General features: G+C 44.0%; 1 protein-coding gene and 1 long non-coding RNA gene across 5 annotated transcripts in view; one reads left to right on the top strand and one right to left on the bottom strand.

The window, feature by feature from the left end:
• LOC147030058 (uncharacterized) overlaps positions 1-21,359 on the top strand; it is a 65,932-nt gene that overhangs the window by 4,610 nt on the left and 39,963 nt on the right. The window contains exons 2-3 of one of the 3 annotated variants that reach the window (XR_015056208.1): positions 13,548-13,627; positions 13,978-16,066. This is a non-coding gene — a long non-coding RNA (uncharacterized LOC147030058). Of the gene's footprint in view, positions 1-13,538; positions 16,067-21,359 lie in introns of those variants that run through there. The other 2 variants (XR_015056207.1, XR_015056206.1) reach the window with 2 other exon arrangements.
• The window catches only part of DDX42 (DEAD-box helicase 42), a 134,725-nt gene continuing 122,073 nt past the window's right edge, over positions 8,708-21,359 (bottom strand). For both annotated transcript variants that reach the window (XM_085873763.1, XM_085873764.1), the window contains 4 exons: positions 17,909-18,033; positions 17,522-17,632; positions 16,639-16,752; positions 8,708-9,557 (listed from right to left, as the gene is read on the bottom strand). In XM_085873763.1, coding sequence (XP_085729889.1) covers positions 9,174-9,557; positions 16,639-16,752; positions 17,522-17,632; positions 17,909-18,033 — 734 coding nt within the window. In that variant the 3' untranslated portion in view covers positions 8,708-9,173. The remainder of the gene's footprint in view (positions 9,558-16,638; positions 16,753-17,521; positions 17,633-17,908; positions 18,034-21,359) is intronic.

Genomic DNA, 21,359 nt, shown 5'->3' with positions numbered 1-21,359 from the left:
ACACACTGATGTACACACATCCACACATACTGCTGTACACACATCCACACACACTGATGTACACACATCCACACACACTGATGTACACACATCCACACACACTGATGTACACACATCCAAACACACTGATGTACACACATCCAAACACACTGATGTACACACATCCAAACACACTGATGTACACACATCCACACACACTGCTGTACACACATCCACACACACTGATGTACACACATCCACACGCACTGATGTACACACATCCACGCACACTGATTTACACACATCCACACACACTGATGTACACACATCCACACACACTGATGTACACACATCCACACACATTGATGTACACACATCCACACACAGATGTACACACATCCACACACACTGATGTACACACACCCACACACCCTGATCTACACACACCCACACCCACTGATGTACACACATCCACCCACCCTGCTGTTCACACATCCACCCCCACTGATGTTCCCTCATCCTCACACCCTGCTGTACCCACATGCACACACACTGCTGTACACACCTCCACACACATTAATGTACACACATCCAAACACACTCATGGACACACATCCACACACACTGCTGTACACACGTCCACACACACTGCTGTACGCGCATCCACACACACTGCTCTCCACACATACACACACACATGCACACACATACACACACACTGCTGTACACACATACACACACACATGCACACACACACATACTGATACATACACACACACACTGATGTACACACATCCACACACACTGCTGTACACACATACACACACACATGCACACACACACATACTGATACATACACACACACGCTGATGTACACACATCCACAGACACTGACATACATACACAAACACTCTTATACATACACACACACACACACACTGATGTACACTCATCCACACACACTGATGTACACTCATCCACACACACTGATATACACACATGCACACTAATGTACACACATCCACACACACTGATGTACACACATCCACACACACTGATGTACACACATCCACACACACTGATGTACACACATCCACACACATTGATGTACACACATCCACACATACTGATGTACACACATCCACACACACTGATGTACACACATCCACACACACTGATGTACACACATCCACACACATTGATGTACACACATCCACACACACTGATGTACACACATCCACACACACTGATGTACACACATCCACACACACTGATGTACACACATCCACACACACTGATGTACACACATCCACACATACTGCTGTACACACATCCACACACACTGATGTTCACACATCCACACACACTGATGTACACACATCCACACACACTGATGTTCACACATCCCCACATACTGATGTACACACATCCACCCACACTGATGTACCCACATCCACACACACTGATGTACACACATCCACACACACTGATGTACACACATCCACACACACTGATGTACACACATCCACACACACTGATGTACACACATCCACACACACTGATGTACACACATCCACACACACTGATGTACACACATCCACACACACTGATGTACACACATCCACACACACTGCTGTACACACACACACACACACACACACATGCACACATACTGATACATACACACACACGCTGATGTACACACATCCACAGACACTGACATACATACACAAACACTCTTATACATACACACACATCCACACACACTGCTGTACACACATCCACACACACTGATGTACACACATCCACACACACACTGATGTACACACATCCACACACACTGATGTACACACATCCACACACACTGATGTACACACATCCACACACACTGATGTACACACATCCACACACACTGATGTACACACATCCACACACACTGATGTACACACATCCACACACACTGATGTACACACATCCACACACACTGATGTACACACATCCACACACACTGATGTACACACATCCACACACACTGATGTACACACATCCACACACACTGATGTACACACATCCACACACACTGATGTACACACATCCACACACACTGATGTACACACATCCACACACACTGCTGTACACACATCCACACACACTGCTGTACACACATCCACACACACTGATGTACACACATCCACACACATTGATGTACACACATCCACACACACTGATGTACACACATCCACACACACTGATGTACACACACACACACACACACACATGCACACATACTGATACATACACACACACACTGCTGTACACACATCCACACACACTGATGTACACACATCCACACACACTGCTGTACACACATCCACACACACTGCTGTACACACATACACACACACATGCACACACACATACACACACACTGCTGTACACACATACACACACACATGCACACACACACATACTGATACATACACACACACACTGCTGTACACACATCCACACACACTGCTGTACATACATCCACACACACTGCTGTACACACATACACACACACATGCACACACACATACTGATACATACACACACACGCTGATGTACACACATCCACAGACCCCGACATAGATATACAAACAGTCTTATACATACACACACACACACACACACACTGATGTACACTCATCCACACACACTGATGTACACTCATCCACACACACTGATATACACACATGCACACTAATGTACACACATCCACACACACTGATGTACACACATCCACACACACTGATGTACACACATCCACACACACTGATGTACACACATCCACACACACTGATGTACACACATCCACACACACTGATGTACACACATCCACACACACTGATGTACACTCATCCACACACACTGATGTACACTCATCCACACACACTGATATGCACACATGCACACACACTGATGTACACACATCCACACACACTGATGTACACACATCCACACACACTGATGTACACACATCCACACACACTGATGTACACACATCCACACACACTGATGTACACACATCCACACACACTGATGTACACACATCCAAACACACTGATGTACACACATCCACACACACTGATGTACACACATCCACACACACTGATGTACACACATCCACACACACTGATGTACACACATCCACACACACTGATGTACACACATCCACACACACTGATGTACACACATCCACACACACTGATGTACACACATCCACACACACTGATGTACACACATCCACACACACTGATGTACACACATCCACACACACTGATGTACACACATCCACACACACTGATGTACACACATCCACACACACTGATGTACACACATCCAAACACACTGATGTACACACATCCACACACACTGATGTACACACATCCAAACACACTGATGTACACACATCCACACACACTGATGTACACACATCCACACACAATGATGTACACACATCCAAACACACTGATGTACACTCATCCACACACACTGATGTACACACATCCACACACAATGATGTACACACATCCAAACACACTGATGTACACTCATCCACACACACTGATGTACACACATCCAAACACACTGATGTACACACATCCACACACACTGATGTACACACATCCAAACACACTGATGTACACACATCCACACACACTGATGTACACACATCCAAACACACTGATGTACACACATCCACACACACTGATGTACACACATCCACACACAATGATGTACACACATCCAAACACACTGATGTACACTCATCCACACACACTGATGTACACTCATCCACACACACTGATGTACACACATCCAAACACACTGATGTACACACATCCACACACAATGATGTACACACATCCAAACACACTGATGTACACTCATCCACACACACTGATGTACACACATCCAAACACACTGATGTACACTCATTCACACACACTGATGTACACACATCCAAACACACTGATGTACACACATCCACACACAATGATGTACACACATCCACACACACTGATGTAGAAGTGAATTATTGCAGAAATTTTTCTGGGCAAAGATTTGATGTGGACACCCAGCAGGATTAAAAAGAAAACCTGGAGCTTGAAATCCGAACCAGTTTCTTTATTGCCCGACTGCTGAGTTTGGATTGGTGACCTGATCTGGGTAGAGTCTGGGTGGGTGGTACGATACGTCTTCCACTTCTTCATGATGGATTTCGCCATACTCAAAGGGTTAATGAGTGACTTTGAAATCTACTTATAACCCTCTCCTGAACGGTGGGTCTCCATCACTTTGTCCGACGACTTTGGAAAGCTCCTTGGTCTTCATAGTTTGCCGTGTTGGTTGACCAAGTGAGTCGCACCTTTAAACTCCTTCGATAATTGAGGGCGCTTCATGAAGTTAAACCACCGATTACATACAGGTGAAACCTATTAAACTTATTTTGTAACCTCTCAAACAAATAATTTGTTCCTGAAGTGATTTAGGGTTAAATTAGGGAAAGCGTTTAAATACTCCTGCAACTGAGAATAATCTGATTTTCTCTGTTCATCCAACTTATTCACATTTTATCTGCAATTTTTTGCTTTATCACTTTGGAGTAGTTTTGCAGTCAGGTATGGAGGGAAGTACCCATACCTGCCTGCATTGCATTGATGGAGATTATAACCTATTACTCAAGAACCTTAAGACAGCACTTTGCTATTGCCTCTGGCCACCCTTCAATTATAATTTTTAAAATCTTGCGAGACAAATGGTCACTTCTTGCAAATAAACGACCCTGAGCTCCCGGTCTAATGGATAAGCAAGACGAGGCCATCTTCAGGTTTGTATGCACATATAATAAGTATGCCACCAGCCTCGTCTGAAGCTGCCATGTCCGATAGTCGTATGTGCTTGTATTTGTGAGGCATGAACAACGTACTACTTTAAGCAGGGCCGTGGCGAAGATATGGGATGAAATAAACCACGTCCCCTGGAGTCCTGACATATACAGGGTGCTTCAAAAAAAAAAATGTTAACACTTCTTATAATTTTTCTTTCTTTGAAGTTTGACTGAAATGGCAACAAGCTTGACTTTGGAGCAAAGAGGAAAGGTTTCTGCATGGATGAACGTCTTTCAGTCACCCACGGTGGTTCGCAACAAGCACAGAGAGAATTTCAACTGCGATCCACCCTCGAGATTGACCATTTATCGCGTTTACAAGTTCGTCGAAACCGGATCAATCCCATATAAAAGTGTGAACATGTGTTTTTTGAAGCACCCTGTACTAGGCATAGCGACACTAGGCGTACTAGTTCCACAAATTTCTGGTCACGTGGCCCATGGGCGCCACAGTTTCTATCAATTGCTCAGTGAATGAGCAAACGATAGCTCATCATCATTTTTAAAATGACAGGATGTTTGCTGTGCCATTGGATGCACCAATCAATCAATCAATCTCTCTCTCTCTCTCTCTATCGAGTGCAGCCTGTGGCCGCTGGTTGCCTCATTGGTTGGGAAGTGGCTATGCCGCTGATGCAGTGTCCCCCTTACCAGTATACTGGTGCTCATTTTGCAGACCTCGGAAGGATGACAGGCTGAGTCAACCTCCTGGTGTATTTTAATTCAGCGGCCAACGGGGCTTGAACTCAGGACCCTAGGATCCCAAGCTGCTACCCTAACCACGAAGCCAACACCAGGCTAATCAATCAATCAATCAATCAGAGGATTTCAAAATGTGTAGATTCCCTGCAGATGCTGGAAGGGGGAAAAAAATTTGGGAAAACAAAGTTATTTATGTGAGATGTAAACCGACCTCGGGGCGGTTTGTGTGGCAGGTAAGTTGTCATCCAGTGTGTGTACATATATGTGTGATGTTGTAATCGTACTGTTGTTGGCAGTTTGCATGGTGTTGGCTTAGTGGTTAGGGTGGCAGCTTGGGATCCTAGGGTCCTGGCTCAAGCCTCGATGGCTGCTGAATTAAAATACACCAGGAGGTTGACTCAGCCTGTCATCCTTCTGAGGTCGGAAAAATGAGTACCAGTATACTGGTAAGGGGGACACTGCATCAGCGGCATAGCCGCGTCCCAACCAGTGATGCAACCAGCAGCCACAGGGAGAGAGAAAGAGAGAGAAAGAGAGAGAAAAAGAGAGAGAAAAAGAGAGAGAAAAAGAGAGAGAAAAAGAGAGAGAGAGAGAGAGAGAGAGAGAGAGAGAGAGAGAGAGAACTCGTAAACAGACATAAATCATCATGGAAACATCTACAGATCATCTATGACGCATCAATAACATGCTGGAAAAGTTGCAGCTTCTCAGTGAACACTTCACTTGAGTGTCTGCAACACTCAAGTTCACTTATTTATTTATTCGAATTATTCCAAGTGTTGCAGTTAACACGTCATGCTCTCTGACATGGTTAATGATGAAACGGAAGACCAAGAAGGAACCGTAAGAAGTAAAGAACAAAGATGGAGTCATCAGGAAGAACTTGGATAGGATTCGGGTTTCAGCCGCTACTCCACTACCCTGAATCCCATTCCAGGCGTAGCCAAGTGAGCCTCAAAACAATTAATAGGAATAGAAAAAGAATCAAGGATTCCATGCACATGCACGTTTTCAGAACAGTGCTAATGATAAAAGAAATGAAGAGTTGCAAAAAAAAACAAATAACTCCTTCACTTTCACGAATCTTCAATTTTGATGCATCCCTCTTTTATTCCTTCTTTGTTCTTTCTTTATTTATTTGTTCCATTCCATCTGTCCGATTGCCAAGAAAAACCTTCCCCGTCCATACCTTCTCGAGGGGCTGGGAGGATGGCCTAGAGGCACACACACAATCATCTCTTTGATGTCTAACCTGTGTTCGAATCCCGACCAGCCGACAAACTGTCATCCCGGTGTTTCACAGGCATTGTGATTCATCGATGTGTGCACCGTCCCTCAGATGGACGTTAAACGAGAATCACGTCTGCCGGCATCAGTTTGTGGATGTTGAAGATCCCATGGTTTCCTTTGCAAAGAGCAGACGGGCTAATGAGCTGTCGCCAGCTCCCTCAACAAATTCATGCCCCAACGACTGCTCAGAAGGCAATGGCAAAGCACCCAGGAAAATCCTTGCTCAAGGAGCTGCTTCGACAGCACCAATGCTCTGTGAAGAGTATGGCACATCAGAGAACAAGAGAGAGAGAGAGAGAGAGAGAGAGAGAGAGAGAGAGAGAGAGAGAGAGAGAGAGAGAGAGAGAGAGAGAGAGAGAGAGAGAGAGAGAGAGGGCGAGGGCGAGATGGAGGGGACTGAGGGGAGAGAGAGAGAGAGAGAGAGAGAGAGAGAGAGAGAGAGAGAGAGAGAGAGAGAGAGAGAGAGAGAGAGAGAGAGAGAGAGAGAGAGAGAGAGAGAGAGAGAGAGAGAGAGAGAGAGAGAGAGAGAGAGAGAGAGAGAGAGGGAGAGGGAGAGGGAGAGAGAGAGGGCGAGGGCGAGATGGAGGGGACTGAGGGGGAGAGAGAGAGAGAGAGAGAGAGAGAGAGAGAGAGAGAGAGAGAGAGAGAGAGAGAGAGAGAGAGAGAGAGAGAGAGAGAGAGAGAGAGTGAGAGTGAGAGTGAGAGTGAGAGTGAGAGTGAGAGTGAGAGTGAGAGAGAGAGAGAGAGAGAGAGAGAGAAAACAGGAATCAGAACACAAACCTGCAGTTTAGCAGTACTTTGGCTCTTAATTTGGCAAATTGTATGGAATCTCATCATGAGCATGCATGCACAGAGAGGAATGAGATAATTGTTTTAGTCTGTCTGGCAGTCAAACAAAATTTAAAACTATTCCAAACAGGAAACTTAGTGTTTTTAGGGACATCATAAAGGACACAAACAACAGGCACAAATAATTAATTTAACGTATTAAATAAGGTGGTGTAAAAGATGCTGCATCAACGGCAGTAAACATCCGAAAAAAAGTTTTATTTCCCTCGAGCCTTCAAAATCTTTATTTTACTTCAATTCAATTGTATACTTGAATACTGGAGAACACAAATCGCCTTCTTGGCACTTTCAAAAACCTTCCGTTTGGCAGTATTTCAAGGAAGCACAACCACTGCTGCATCCCCCGAATGAGCCAATGAGACTGAAGCACTCTCGACCAATCAGCGAGCATCTCCTCAGTCACAGCCTGGCCCATCGTCGTTAGCACCAGACGCTTGTTTCCAACCGCTGCTTTGTTTGAGGAGGAGGAGAACGAGGAGCACGGTTTGAGCCATCAATGGTGCTGGTAAGCACCAAGCAAGCTCCGACAAAATTTGGCTGAAACCCGAATCCTATCCAGGTTCCCTCTGATGACTCCATTGCAGTATTTGGTCTTTCATTTGATTATCTTGTTACCCTCCCGATGTTGAACCGGAATGCTTACCTATAATTCAGTAGTATCACAAATCCATCACGTGTAGAACGATCTTCCCGAGACTGTTGTCACATGCTCTTCCCTCCAGCACTTCAGGTTTGCTGCCCACCCGCCCAACATGGTCCATCCCATTTCTACTGCCGAATCTTTCAATACCCGTCCCCCTTTCACTCTTCCCACGCTGTGGTGCATCTATATGTTCTCGTGTATGTTTCCGCCTTTGCCCCACTTGCTGTCTGACGACCGTTTGCCCTCTGGAGTTCTGCTTCTTCCATGAGCCTCAATAGCTGTACTTAAAAAAAGAACAAAATACAAAGCAGTGCTTTTTGAAAATATTTTTATGGCATTTTACAATTGACGATGCTTAACAATAAATTTCCTTTGCAGTTTTCTCAAAATGCAATACAATAGATACAATGTTCCTTAATGGATCTCAGGTAGTTGGGAGGGGGCAGAGTGGGGTGGTGAAGAGAAGCAATTTGGCAAAGCCAAATCTAGCGTATAAAAACATCGAGAAAAGCGGGCCATTTAAATTTCTCATTTGTGAAGCAAAAAAATAAAAAAAAAGACAACACCATAAGTTATCGTTCATGGGGTAATGTTCTACTTTCTCTTAATCAGCAAAAGGGACATGACGTCTATTAAAATTAAACATACAGAAACTGTAGGAGAATACACCTTGAGAATGCATATATACGTCCAAAGGAGAAAGAGAAAACAATTGAGAGAGAGTTTTCAAACAAGATTTTTGGAGAAAATAAAGAATCCGATCTTAAACCCTCATTTTCAGTTATCCCATCTCGTTTTCTTACGGCGGGGTGGATCTGCAGGCACAGCAAAACCATCTTTGTTTTTAATATTTTCATTTGGCTTTTCTTTGGGTTTTTCTACAACATCTGATGGTGGGTTGATTATTGGTGGGTTGATTATTTGTGGCTTGATTATTGCTGGGTTGATTATTGCTGGGTTGATTATTGGTGGGTTAATTATTGGTGGGTTGATTATTGGTGGTACCGTCTGAAGAACCCCTGCACTCTGGAAGCCAGATCGATTTGCAGGAGAAGCGCAGGGTATAATATGCAGGCTCCCAGCACTCTTCCAGCCAAAATTTCCCTTGCTTGCATGATCGGGTGTTGCACTCGCTGCCACAAACTGAGACCGGTATTGTGCCTGCCCAAGAGACAATTGGGAAAGGAAAACGTACAATACAAACAAAGCTTAATAGGATACAGAAATAATGAGAAGCAATTAATTTTTGAAAAGAGAGCAGATATCTATTTATTTGTTTATATTTTTCTTAGGGGGGGGGCGGGGTGGGCGTCAAAAAAGACGAAGGTCAACCCCACCCCCCCCCCCCCCCCATAAACTCCCTTAATGAGCACATATTTTATGTGGTCAATACACCTTCGTTAAGCATCAGAAATGAATGAAGCTTGTGGTCAAATTTCATCAAAATCGTGTGTTTGGTTGAAGCGATAATGACTGAAATGTTTATGGACCGACTCAGTCACTCACCTGCGGACACTGCTTGATCGCATAAGCTCACCTGACTGAAGTCCAGGTGAGCTAAAAACCGGTGAATTAATTTTTTTTTAAAAAACCTCATACATCATAGTGTTCTAGTTAATGCAGAAATGCATGGCATGGTTCTACACTCTTTGGTTCGTAACCTGGCCACAGGTTACACTGTGCTCAACAAAACATTACCCTTTGTTAAGAAGACGATGAAGAATAAGGGTAATGGGGAGTGGGAGGAGGTGGAGGACGATAAAGTGAAGGGAGAAGAAGAAAAAGACCTGGCAATTGGAAACCATATCCATCCATGACGTTCAGTCTGTGACTTTCCCACCATCCCGCCCCCTCCCCCACTCCCATATTGCTTCACCAAGGCCACACACACACAATACTACCACTTCTTACTAATAATTTTGAAGACTTTAAACGCAATGTACATTCAACCTTGACTGCCGTTGTCGTTTTCACTGCTGAACAATGAGGTAATAAATATATTTTCCACTAATTATATCTGGGTTTTAATAATAATATGGAGGAATAAGAAGCAGATGCAACATGTGACGGACCTTAAATCAACAGGAGGCAGAGATGAGAAGGGTGCTATACAGTCCAGTAAAACGAAGTCTTTGAGATGTTTTGCAACAATAACAGCAAAATATCACCGAGAGCGACACTCGGTAGAGTGCATACCTCCGCCAGGCTGAAAAGTTTACATTTTGTCCCCCACCGACAGGCCGGATCTCGATGTGGACCTTAAGCAAAATCGAATTGGCTTGTTCTTGTCACCGATCCAACTCATCCACCAAGTTTTGTCCAAATCCGTCAAAAAACTTTTTGAAATATCATGCTCCATATCGTTTTTGGCCCCATCTCCCAATGGTGAAGAATCACTTTAAAAAGTTCTCGTATCCAGATTCGGATCTTCACCAAAATCGAATGAAATCTTCCTTGTCACACAACCAACCCGCCCATCAAGTTGTGGCCGGATCCGTCCGTAACTTTTTGAGATATCCAGCTCACAGATAGACAGACAAATGGATGAATACACAACTTCTGTCCACCCTTGGTGGCAGAGGTAATAAATTGTGCTACTTTTGGAGAAACTCATCTCGTTGAAACTTGGTGGACCGGTTGGGTGTATGAAAAGGACCAATTGATTCAATTTTGGTGAAGATCCGAATCCGGATCTGGATACGAGAATTTTTCCAAGTAATTCTTCACAATTGAGAGATCGGGCCTAAAACTATATACAGTAATCCCCCGCTATATCGCGGTTCACCTATCGCGCCCCCGCTTCATCGCTGTTTTTCCCTTGGAACCTAACTAATTTTTCTGCGGATTCCCCCGGTATATCGCGGTAATAATATATAAAATATAAATTATTTAAGCAATAAATTATAACGCGTGGTGCTCGACCAGTCACACAACGCACGAGACAAAGTTTCGCTTGTGAACTTCGAATATTTTCTACGTTTTTTTCTCCAAGCCCCACGATGCCGCCCAAACGCCCTGCACCTTCTCAGGCTTCTGGCAAGGAACCGAAGCACCAGAAGAAGGTTTATATTCACTCGATATAAATCAAACCCAGTCGTGTTTATACACCGCCCAGCGTCTAATAATCACTCGACATAAATCAAACCCAATCGTGTTTATACACCGCACAGCAACTAATAATCACTCGACATAAATCAAACCCAATCGTGTTTATACACCGCCCAGCGTTTAATATTCACTCGATATAAATAAAACCCAATCGTGTTAATATACCGCCCAGCGTCTAATAATCACTCGACATAAATCAAACCCAATCGTGTTTATACACTGTGCTGTACTGAAATGGGAGATGCTTAGCAGGCAGACACGAAGCGGAGGAACAGTCGAGCCGGGCTGTGTTGCACGAGTGCGAGCCAGGGCGTACTGTGCCCGCGGCTCCCCTTTATTCCGTACGCGGTACACTCACGAGCCGGCCGACTCCAGCATTACTACGACGCCTCAGGTGGCGTGCACACCTCATATCCCTTGCCGACCCCACGGCCACCCCTCTCATCATCACGCCCACCATGCATCATCACCATGCCCTTCCCCATAGGCCCGCAGACTCCGCCCAGCGTCTAATAATCACTCGACATAAATCAAACCCAATCGTGTTTATACACCGCCCAGCGTTTAATAATCACGATATAAATCAAACCCAATCGTGTTTATACACCGCCCAGCGTTTAATAATCACTCGATATAAATAAAACCCAATCGTGTTTACACACCGCCCAGCGTTTAATATTCACTCGATATAAATAAAACCCAATCGTGTTTATACACCACCCAGCTTTTAATAATCACTCGATATAAATCAAACCCAATCGTGTTAATACACCACCCAGCGTTTATTATGCACTCGATATAAATCAAACCCAATCGTGTTTATACACCGCCCAGCGTTTAATAATCACTCGATATAAATAAAACCCAATCGTGTTAATACACCACCCAGCGTTTATTATGCACTCGATATAAATCAAACCCAATCGTGTTTATACACCGCCCAGCGTTTAATAATCACTCGATATAAATAAAACCCAATCGTGTTTACACACCGCCCAGCGTTTAATATTCACTCGATATAAATAAAACCCAATCGTGTTTATACACCACCCAGCTTTTAATAATCACTCGATATAAATCAAACCCAATCGTGTTAATACACCACCCAGCGTTTATTATGCACTCGATATAAATCAAACCCAATCGTGTTTATACACCGCCCAGCGTTTAATAATCACTCGACATAAATAAAACCCAATCGTGTTAATACACCACCCAGCGTTTATTATGCACTCAATATAAATCAAACCCAATCGTGTTTATACACCGCCCAGCGTTTAATATTCACTCGATATAAATCAAACCCAATCGTGTTTATACACCGCCCAGCGTTTAATATTCACTCGATATAAATAAAACCCAATCGTGTTTATACACCACCCAGCGTTTATTATGCACTCGATATAAATCAAACCCAATCGTGTTTATACACCGCGTTTATAAAAAACAATAGGCATTTTTGGGGGAGGCGTCCATTCATCGCGGATTTTCACTTCTCGCGGGGGGGGGTTTGGAACGTAACCCCCGCGATAAACGGGGGATGACTGTATAGCACAATATCTCAAAAGCTTAAGGATGGATTCACACGAAACTTGGTGGACAGGTTGGGTGTGTGAAAAGGACCAATTGTTTCAATTTTGGTGAAGATCCGAATCTGGATCCAGATACGATAATTTTTTTAAGTGATTCCTCACCATTGAGAGATGGGGCCAAAAACTATATATAGCATGTTATCTGTAAAAGTTGTGGACGACTTGTGACAAAACAAGGTGGAAGAGTTGGCTCGGTGACAAGAAGAAGCCGATTCAATTTTGGATAAGGTCCGGAATCAGATCAGACCCATGAGTGGCATACAAAATGTAAACTGTTCAGCGTGGTGGAGGTATGAGCTCTACCAAGTCCCGTTCCGTTTCACCAAGTGTCACTCTACGAATGATTTTTCATTTGTCTGTTTGTTACTTACAAAATGGAAGATTTTTCAAGTATATTGGTGACTCGATTTTTGTTATTGTCTGTCTGTCTCTGTCTGTTTATCACCGACAGGTCACAATTTTAAACCGATCTTCATGAAACTTCACCACATGGGAAAGTTTGTCTTAAAGAAGAAACCTTTTGTTTTTGAGGTAAAAAAAAAAAAAGGTTCACATAGGCCAAAGGTCAACAACTTAAGTGGGATTCCTAAAATCCTCAATTTTCATCCGATTGACTTGAAATTTGAAGAGGATTTATATTTCAGGTCACTGAATTAAACCAGCCAATTATTTTTGAGGTCAACGTGGGCCAAAAGGTCAACGTCGGCCGGATTTGTAAGATTGTCACGTCTCATCCGATTGACTTGAAATTTTAAGAGTTGCATATTTGGTCATTGAATTCAACCACCAATTATTTTGAGGTCAAATTTGTTTTTTGGATTTTGCAAGTATCGTGCTCTGCACGACGTCTTCTTCTTGTTTGTTTGTCTGTTTGTGTGCAGGTAATCTCAAAAGGTTATGGACGGATCCAGATGAAATTTTCTGGGCAGCTAGGGTGTGTGACAAGGACAAGATTTTGGTGAAGATCCGGATCCGGATCCTGCAACTTTTTAAGTGATTCTTCACCATTGAAAGATCGGGCCAAAAAAACATGTATGACACTATATCGGAAAACGTTGTGGAAGGATTCGGACGAAACTTAGTGGACACGTTGGATGTGTGACAATATTTCAAAAATGTATTTCATCAATTTCATCACGATATTTCAAAAATGTATTGGGCTCATTACGTTCTCGTCGATCAGGCATTGTGGGGCAAAGGTATGCGCTGCACCGAGTGCCCTTCTAGTTATTATTCGTAAGTGCCCTTCTCGTGACTCCGAGTGACATTCATTTCTGTACTTTAAAAAACAAGGACAAATGTGTCCAAGAGCAGCGTCCTAAAGGTTTTGTCGGCTAAAAAAAAACAAAACAAAAAAAAAACAACAACAACAACTTCCGATATTTTGTCACGTGCCTTGATCAAGCCAATAGCGAGACCCGTCATAGTGTATTTACGTATTTACGAAATATAGTGTATTTACGAAATAAATAATGCAACAGTAGACTAGGCGTAAGTCGGCAGCGAGTAACTCGTCACTTCCCCTAAGTCGGCAGCGTCAAAAAATCCTGAATTTATCTAATGTTAAATCCCTTTGAATAAAGTCTGTAAGTCGTCATCTCTAAGTCGTCACTTCGTCTAAGTCGTCAGATGTTGTCCGTTCCCGCGTAATGGAAACTCAAGTAAATTACCACGCCTAACTCGTCAAACGGAACTTCTACCTCGTGAGAAGCCCTATTTCATGGAATCATGATGCTCGCTCATTGGTGTACACCTCCAGTGATAGGCTATTTATAACTGCGCTGCGTTCAGCTCAGTCAGCGCGCCGTCCCACATGCATCTGAAGAGGTAGACAGGCTGCACAATGCAGTCTCTGGCGAAGGAGTAAAGGATCGATCGAGCTTGGTATTGAAGTCTGATCGTGGTTTTATATTGGCTTGTTTTGTACATCACCACACTCACTTTCACATAGGTATTGAGTGGTAGTCATCACGATGACTGTGTGTCATGTAATTTGTCGATGGCATATGAGTTTTCATTCCATATGAAAACTCATTCTACATTCATTCCAATGAATGAATTCTAACAGCCATTCATTCCACATTTGTCGATGGTCATATACCATCACCGATGGTATACGAGTTGTCTTACAGTTGTTCATAATTATCTTTACTTTTGATAAAGTGATTCATGAATTCCATTTTTGCTTGATCACTTTCCAACTCACCAATGAACCCCCACCTATGCCCCAAGGAACGTGTTTCCCTTTTGGTACAATAGCCGGCTCAGAGATTGTTGTGCCCTCTCACACGTACGTGTCCAGGCCACGCGCGACTTCATCCTTCACCCCACAGTCATCATGAATGTTCGCATACGCGTAAGTCGTCACATGTCTAAGTCGTCACTTTTTTCTCAGTCCCGATGGTGACGACTTATGCCTAGTCTACTGTATTTACGAATTTACAATACTTATACATTAAATGGAATAATCTTTAAATAGTAACGTGAACTTTTCGAAACTTTAAAGCAAATGTCCGAATATATTTAAAAGTTCATGATAGATGCTCTCAAAAGGCACCCTCAATGCGAGGATGTGTACAAGTGCTTAGTATTTAAGGAGTTCCAGATCGTGTATATAAAAGAGCCGAGTCCGAATATAAAGGTTTTGTCTTCACAAGAAGAAGAAGAAGAACGCCGAGCGTTCTTAGAGCAGCGTTCGCTACGCGAGACGCTGCTAAAAATGTCTATCGACCCTCAAGAATTTTATGTTGATTGCACTATGAAATATCTAGTCGATTGTGGGAATAAAACCTTGAATTAAATAGTGATACGATTATATAATGGGCAGCAATAATATTATACCAATAACTACACCCATATGGATGTGATTAATCGTCGACAAACTGTGTCACCACAGGCCCGCCCCCATCAGGCTGATTGATGGGCACTGTCCCGTCAACCATTCCTGGGCCTTCATTGCCCTACACGTAGGTATGCAGCGATGCTTACTTTGTGGAATCTTTTAAAGTTGTGAAAATTTTGAGTGGTCATGGACCTTTCAACTGTAAAAAACAAAAAAACAAACAACAACAAAAAAACCATTTCTGTTTAAACCAAGTACTGAGCTTCAACCAATTTTGAGTTCGGCCACCCGAAAGGAATAGTAATAATAATTGCAAACGGGCTGTTTTGGGTCAGTCAGTTTTGGGGAATGGTGTGGGAGGGTGGTGGGGACGATGCAAGGTATTTGTTGATTTGTTGCAAACGACTCACATCCATAGATTTCATACTTGTAGATGCTGATGTCAAACAGGTTGTTGTAATTTTAAAAAGGAAAGCTTGAATATACTAAATTAATAAGAATCAGCTGTTCAAGTTTTAGCAAGTCCCCTTACTATTGTATTCTTCCGTCTGACCACCACCAAAACAAGCTTGCTATCAAGTAACAAGCATCAATATTGAAATATTAAACTACGGAATGATGGATTACAAGGGGAAATGCTATGTTGTGGCAAGTATGTGGCTGTATTTCCCATTTTTGAAAGTGGAGGGAAGAAAATTACCTGAAAGGCTTCGCGCATTGAGCTAATGCGGTCCCCCATGGCTCCCAAAGATGGATGAGAAGCCTCAAATCCACTCTGCAAATTACAGCTATTTGCTCCACCAGAAGCAGAGGCCTGCAGAAAGAAGAGGCAGAGGAAGGTGGAATAGCTGCTCGGAGATGGATCGTGAACATTTCCTGCATTTTCAATGAGAAGCACCAAGCATTATTATTAGACGGGGGATGGGGGGAGGAGGGGGGGAGGGGGGTTGAACCTTTTGTACAAGAAAAAGCATTCAGAAAATAGTTTATTATCACATATAATACTGCATGAATCACACTAAAGTTTAGCAATTCTCTGTATTTATTTATGTCTGAAGCTTATAGAATTAAAAACTGCTGGGCCGATCTTGACCAAATTTTGCATGTATGCTCGGGGTACCTAGGGTCAGGTCCTGATCATGAAATAAGCCCCAAACCCACCATGAAGGTGGGGAGACTACTTGCAATTTTTGCCTGTACATGTGGAATAGTGCAAAGTGGTTTAACCTCTGACCCCTGCTGAATGGAAGGGGTATTGACACAATAATTCCCTTGCTCCTGGAGACGGCAGGTGTTAATAGTGGTACAAAATTAACACCCAATAAGGGCTGACAGGATAGCCTGGAGGTATGCACTGACCAACCTGGGTTTGAATCAGGACCCAGTTATAAGTTACCATCCTAGTGTTTCGCAGGTAGGACAAAGCATCAATGTGTGCTGTGTCCCTCGGGTGGCCGTTAAACTGGTCCTCATGTCTGTTGGACTTGGACCTGAAAGCTAACACCCTCGAACCACCCCCACCCCCAAGCAAGTATACATGACAATAATTGTACAGTGTGACCAAGCCTTAAAGTTGCACTCACAGGAGACTCCATACCAAGACCAGGACGCTCACGATACCCAAGTCCACCCCCACCAATGTTGGGCTTTCTGCCTCCCCCACCCTTGAATCGGGTTTTCCTAAACTTTGGATTCTGTGGATCAGACAAAGTGTACATCATAGTGAAACAACAGCAACTTGTATGAAAAACAAGCCATTCTGCCTCTGCCAAATTCAATCACATTGCTTACAGCAGTGTAAAAAGATTAACACTGCAAACCCTTCACATGTCAAAGTTGGATGACAGAAAAAAATGAAGAAAATAAATGGCCTTGTATCAACTCTAATCCAGTGAAACAATCCATTGATGCATTCTTTCAGCTCGGTGCAATACACCAAGACGACTACTTCCATACACTATGTGAATCACCTGCATAGCCAAATCCATCAGCTCTCGAGTGACGTGCTGGTTCGCCCCTTCCAAATTCCGCACCAAATCTCCAGCAAAATTCGCATCCTTGTTAGTTATAAGCGTGTGTGCGATTCCCTTCTCACCTGGGAGATAGCAAGGACATCTCAATCATTCAGTAGCTATATTAGAAAACAAAAAGGTTCATTAAAGCAACAGTTGTTTTATGGTTACAACACAGATGGAAATTAAAAGTTAAAAAATTCTAATAATAATACAATTCACTCTTTGTATCGACAGTAAACTCATTATGATGACTAAATATGAACAGGAATCAATTATATAAGATACATAGAAGGGCACTCAGTAGAGTGCATCCCTCTGCCACATCATGCCTGATCCACGAGAACATATCGGGCCCAATACATTTTTGAAATATCGTGCTACACAGTACTATATCGTTTTTAGCCCCATCTCTCAATGGTGAAGAATCACATTACAAATTAAATAATTATCGTATCCAGATCTGGATCCAGATCTTCACCAAAATTAAAAAATTCGTCCTTGTGACACACCCAACCTGTTCACCAAGTTTCATCCGAATCCATCCACAACTTTTTGAGATATCGTGCTATATATAATTTTTGGCCCCATCTCTCAATGGTGAAGAACTACTTTAAAAATTATAGTAGTCGGATTCAGATCTTCACCAAAATCGAAACAGTTTGTCCTTGTCACACACCCAACCTGTCCACAAAATTTCATCCAGATCTGTCCACAACTTTTTGAGATATCCTGTACACAAACAGACAGAAAGGGGTGGAAACATAACCTCCTTCACCATCGGTGGCGGAGATAACATTTATGATTGTAAAAATTTTATGGAATGTACGTCGGTAGTATACAGGTAAAAACCCTATCCCTGCAACACTGGTACGTACAAGTGTTGTGGTGCCGGGTTCGGTAGTGAGGACGACCGCCAGACGGAGCAGTTGGGCCGTCTCCACCGAACACCCCGGAATTGAAAGGTCGTCACCCCGAATAACTCCGGAGTCGACGGGCCACTTAAAGGACCATGGTCATCAATATTTTGATGGCGTGAGGTAGGGTCCACTTGTCTAATTCCAATTTACCTAAGTACTCACGCCATCTAGCTACCGGGGAAGCCACACCCTCAGCCAACTCTGTCCGAACCGAGTCGCATGTACCGACTCGGGTCCACGTAACCGAGCGGGAGTTACCAGAGCCGCGCCGGTCCCAATGACAACTTACGGCACAAATGGCCTTCCGACTTCTCAAGCCCGCACCGTGCTGGGTCAATGGTAGAAACGACAGGCAACAAACTGGAACATTTAACAGGAGGATTTATTTATTTATAAGGGAGGGAGGGAGATGTCCACAGAGCAGACTTAATCACGAATATAATATGCAATGTACAGTGAGTGAAAAACACTTAACAATTCTACTTAACAGACTGGCGCCACACACACACACACACACACACACACACACACACACACACACACACACACACACACACACACACACACACACACACACACACACACACACACACACACACACACACACACACACACACACACACACACACACACACACACGAAATGGACCCCGTCGAGTCTTTATTGGACCCTCCAGCCGAGGAGGATAGGTCAGCTGGGGAGTCAGAGTCTGGCCCGGTACCTGTCCACCTCGTGCGGTTTCTTCGGACCGCACTTGTGGGGCTCGGGGTCTGTGGAGGGGAACGGGAATCCCTAACTCGAGCGCTCCAACACAACCCACCACGGTGGGACTCGAACCCACGATCCAGAATCCAAATGAGCGCAGCCAGGATCCACGAACGACCCGGTCAGCCTCGAACGACGCTCGACCACCACGAGCACCAACACCACCATGGAACCCCGGAAAAGTCCGACTCCAAGAGGCTCACACACCCAAAGGACCGACAAAACCAGACCAACGCTTCCTCACCGCTCGCTCTCGTTATCCCTCACCCCTTGCCCCCCCCCCTCCGCGGGTCGAGGGATCCGCTCTGAGGTAACTTGCCTCTGGAGCAGTCGAGGGGGGGGAGGGGGGACATTCCATCTCGCTGGGGCGGGGTTAGTCCTGAGATGATCTTTGCCCTGATTGGACAGGGTTCCGTGGGGTGATGTGCTGACCATCCGTGATTGGACAGGGGGGAACCCCCTCCTTTCCTGAGCGGAGTCGGAGCTCTGAGGTGAGGAAACCTCCGCTCACGTCCGTGGTCGAACGCACGTGGGCAATGGCGTCGATGGTGCGAAGAAGTGAAGGGAATTTATGATTAAAACTAACTAGAAAATAATTCGCAGCGCACATACATGAAATTAACCCATTAGACAGAAGGACGGGACCCTGACTCTAAACAAATACTTATCGAAATAACTGAACTGCAATGACTGCTGTCTGTCTGTGTGCAAGAAGCTTCCAAATCTGTAACACAATCAGGGTCGGACTTGGATCAAATGATGCCCCAGGCAAGGGGCGTCTTCAGAGCCCCCTCTCTGTTTGCTCAACTTTTGAATACCTTATAGTGAGGGTAGTCAGTGGTGAGGAGGTAGCGAGGATCAGCAGTGATGAGGCAGTAGCAAGGGTAGGCAATGGTGCGGGTGCATCACTAGAGATGGGTCGTAATGAGGCTATGGAGATGTTTTCGTTGGCAATTAAACTACTAAATAAGTAGATTCTTCATTTTGCAGGAAAGATCACAGACATAGAATTCTGTGCAGTTTTGAAGGAGTAGGAGTTAGGGACATTGAAGAAAGGATAAATGCTATCGTATCGGGTCATGGTAGGAAGACATTGGTTGTGGTACACCGAGGAGAAAATGATTTAAGGAAAGTTTACTCAGAGGTTTTGTTCTTCTTCTTGCGTAGGGCAACTTGACTGCCGGATTGCTGTCATTTTGTAGGGGAGCGACGATGCCGCTGATGCTGTTCCCCTATACCAGTACACTGGTACTCATTTTGCCGACCTCAGAAGGATGAACGGGCTGAGTCAACCCCACCTGGTATAAATTCAATGACCAACGGGGCTCCAACTCAACACTCTAAGATCCCAAGACAGCCACCCTAACCGTTAAGCCAACACACCAAGCTAACTCAGAGGATTCGAAAAATAGGTACAGAATATTGGGTTACATTAAGCGACTGAAAGCAAAGGGTTGTGAGATAATGGTATCTGGTATTCGCCCTAGATTAGGAAATGGAATATAATTTATGAGCAAAGTGATAGATGCCAACATATGGCTGGACGAATGGTGGAGGGAGGAAGGTTTTTAATTCCGGAAGCAGTGGGAATTGAAAAAAAAAATGGGACAGATGGGATCCCCTCTCCCCTCCACAAAAAGTTAAAAGTTTATTACCTCTGCAACCGAAGGTGGACAGAGGTTATGTTTTCACACGTTTGTCAATCTGTTTGCCTGTGAGCAGGA

Source organism: Eptatretus burgeri, chromosome 3 (genome assembly GCF_056783735.1).
Source record: "Eptatretus burgeri isolate ZD-2024b chromosome 3, Ebu_testis_v1, whole genome shotgun sequence".
Lineage (NCBI taxonomy): Eukaryota > Metazoa > Chordata > Myxini > Myxiniformes > Myxinidae > Eptatretus > Eptatretus burgeri.
Note: the sequence above shows the minus strand (reverse complement) of the source record. Positions and strands in the feature narration are given on the sequence as shown.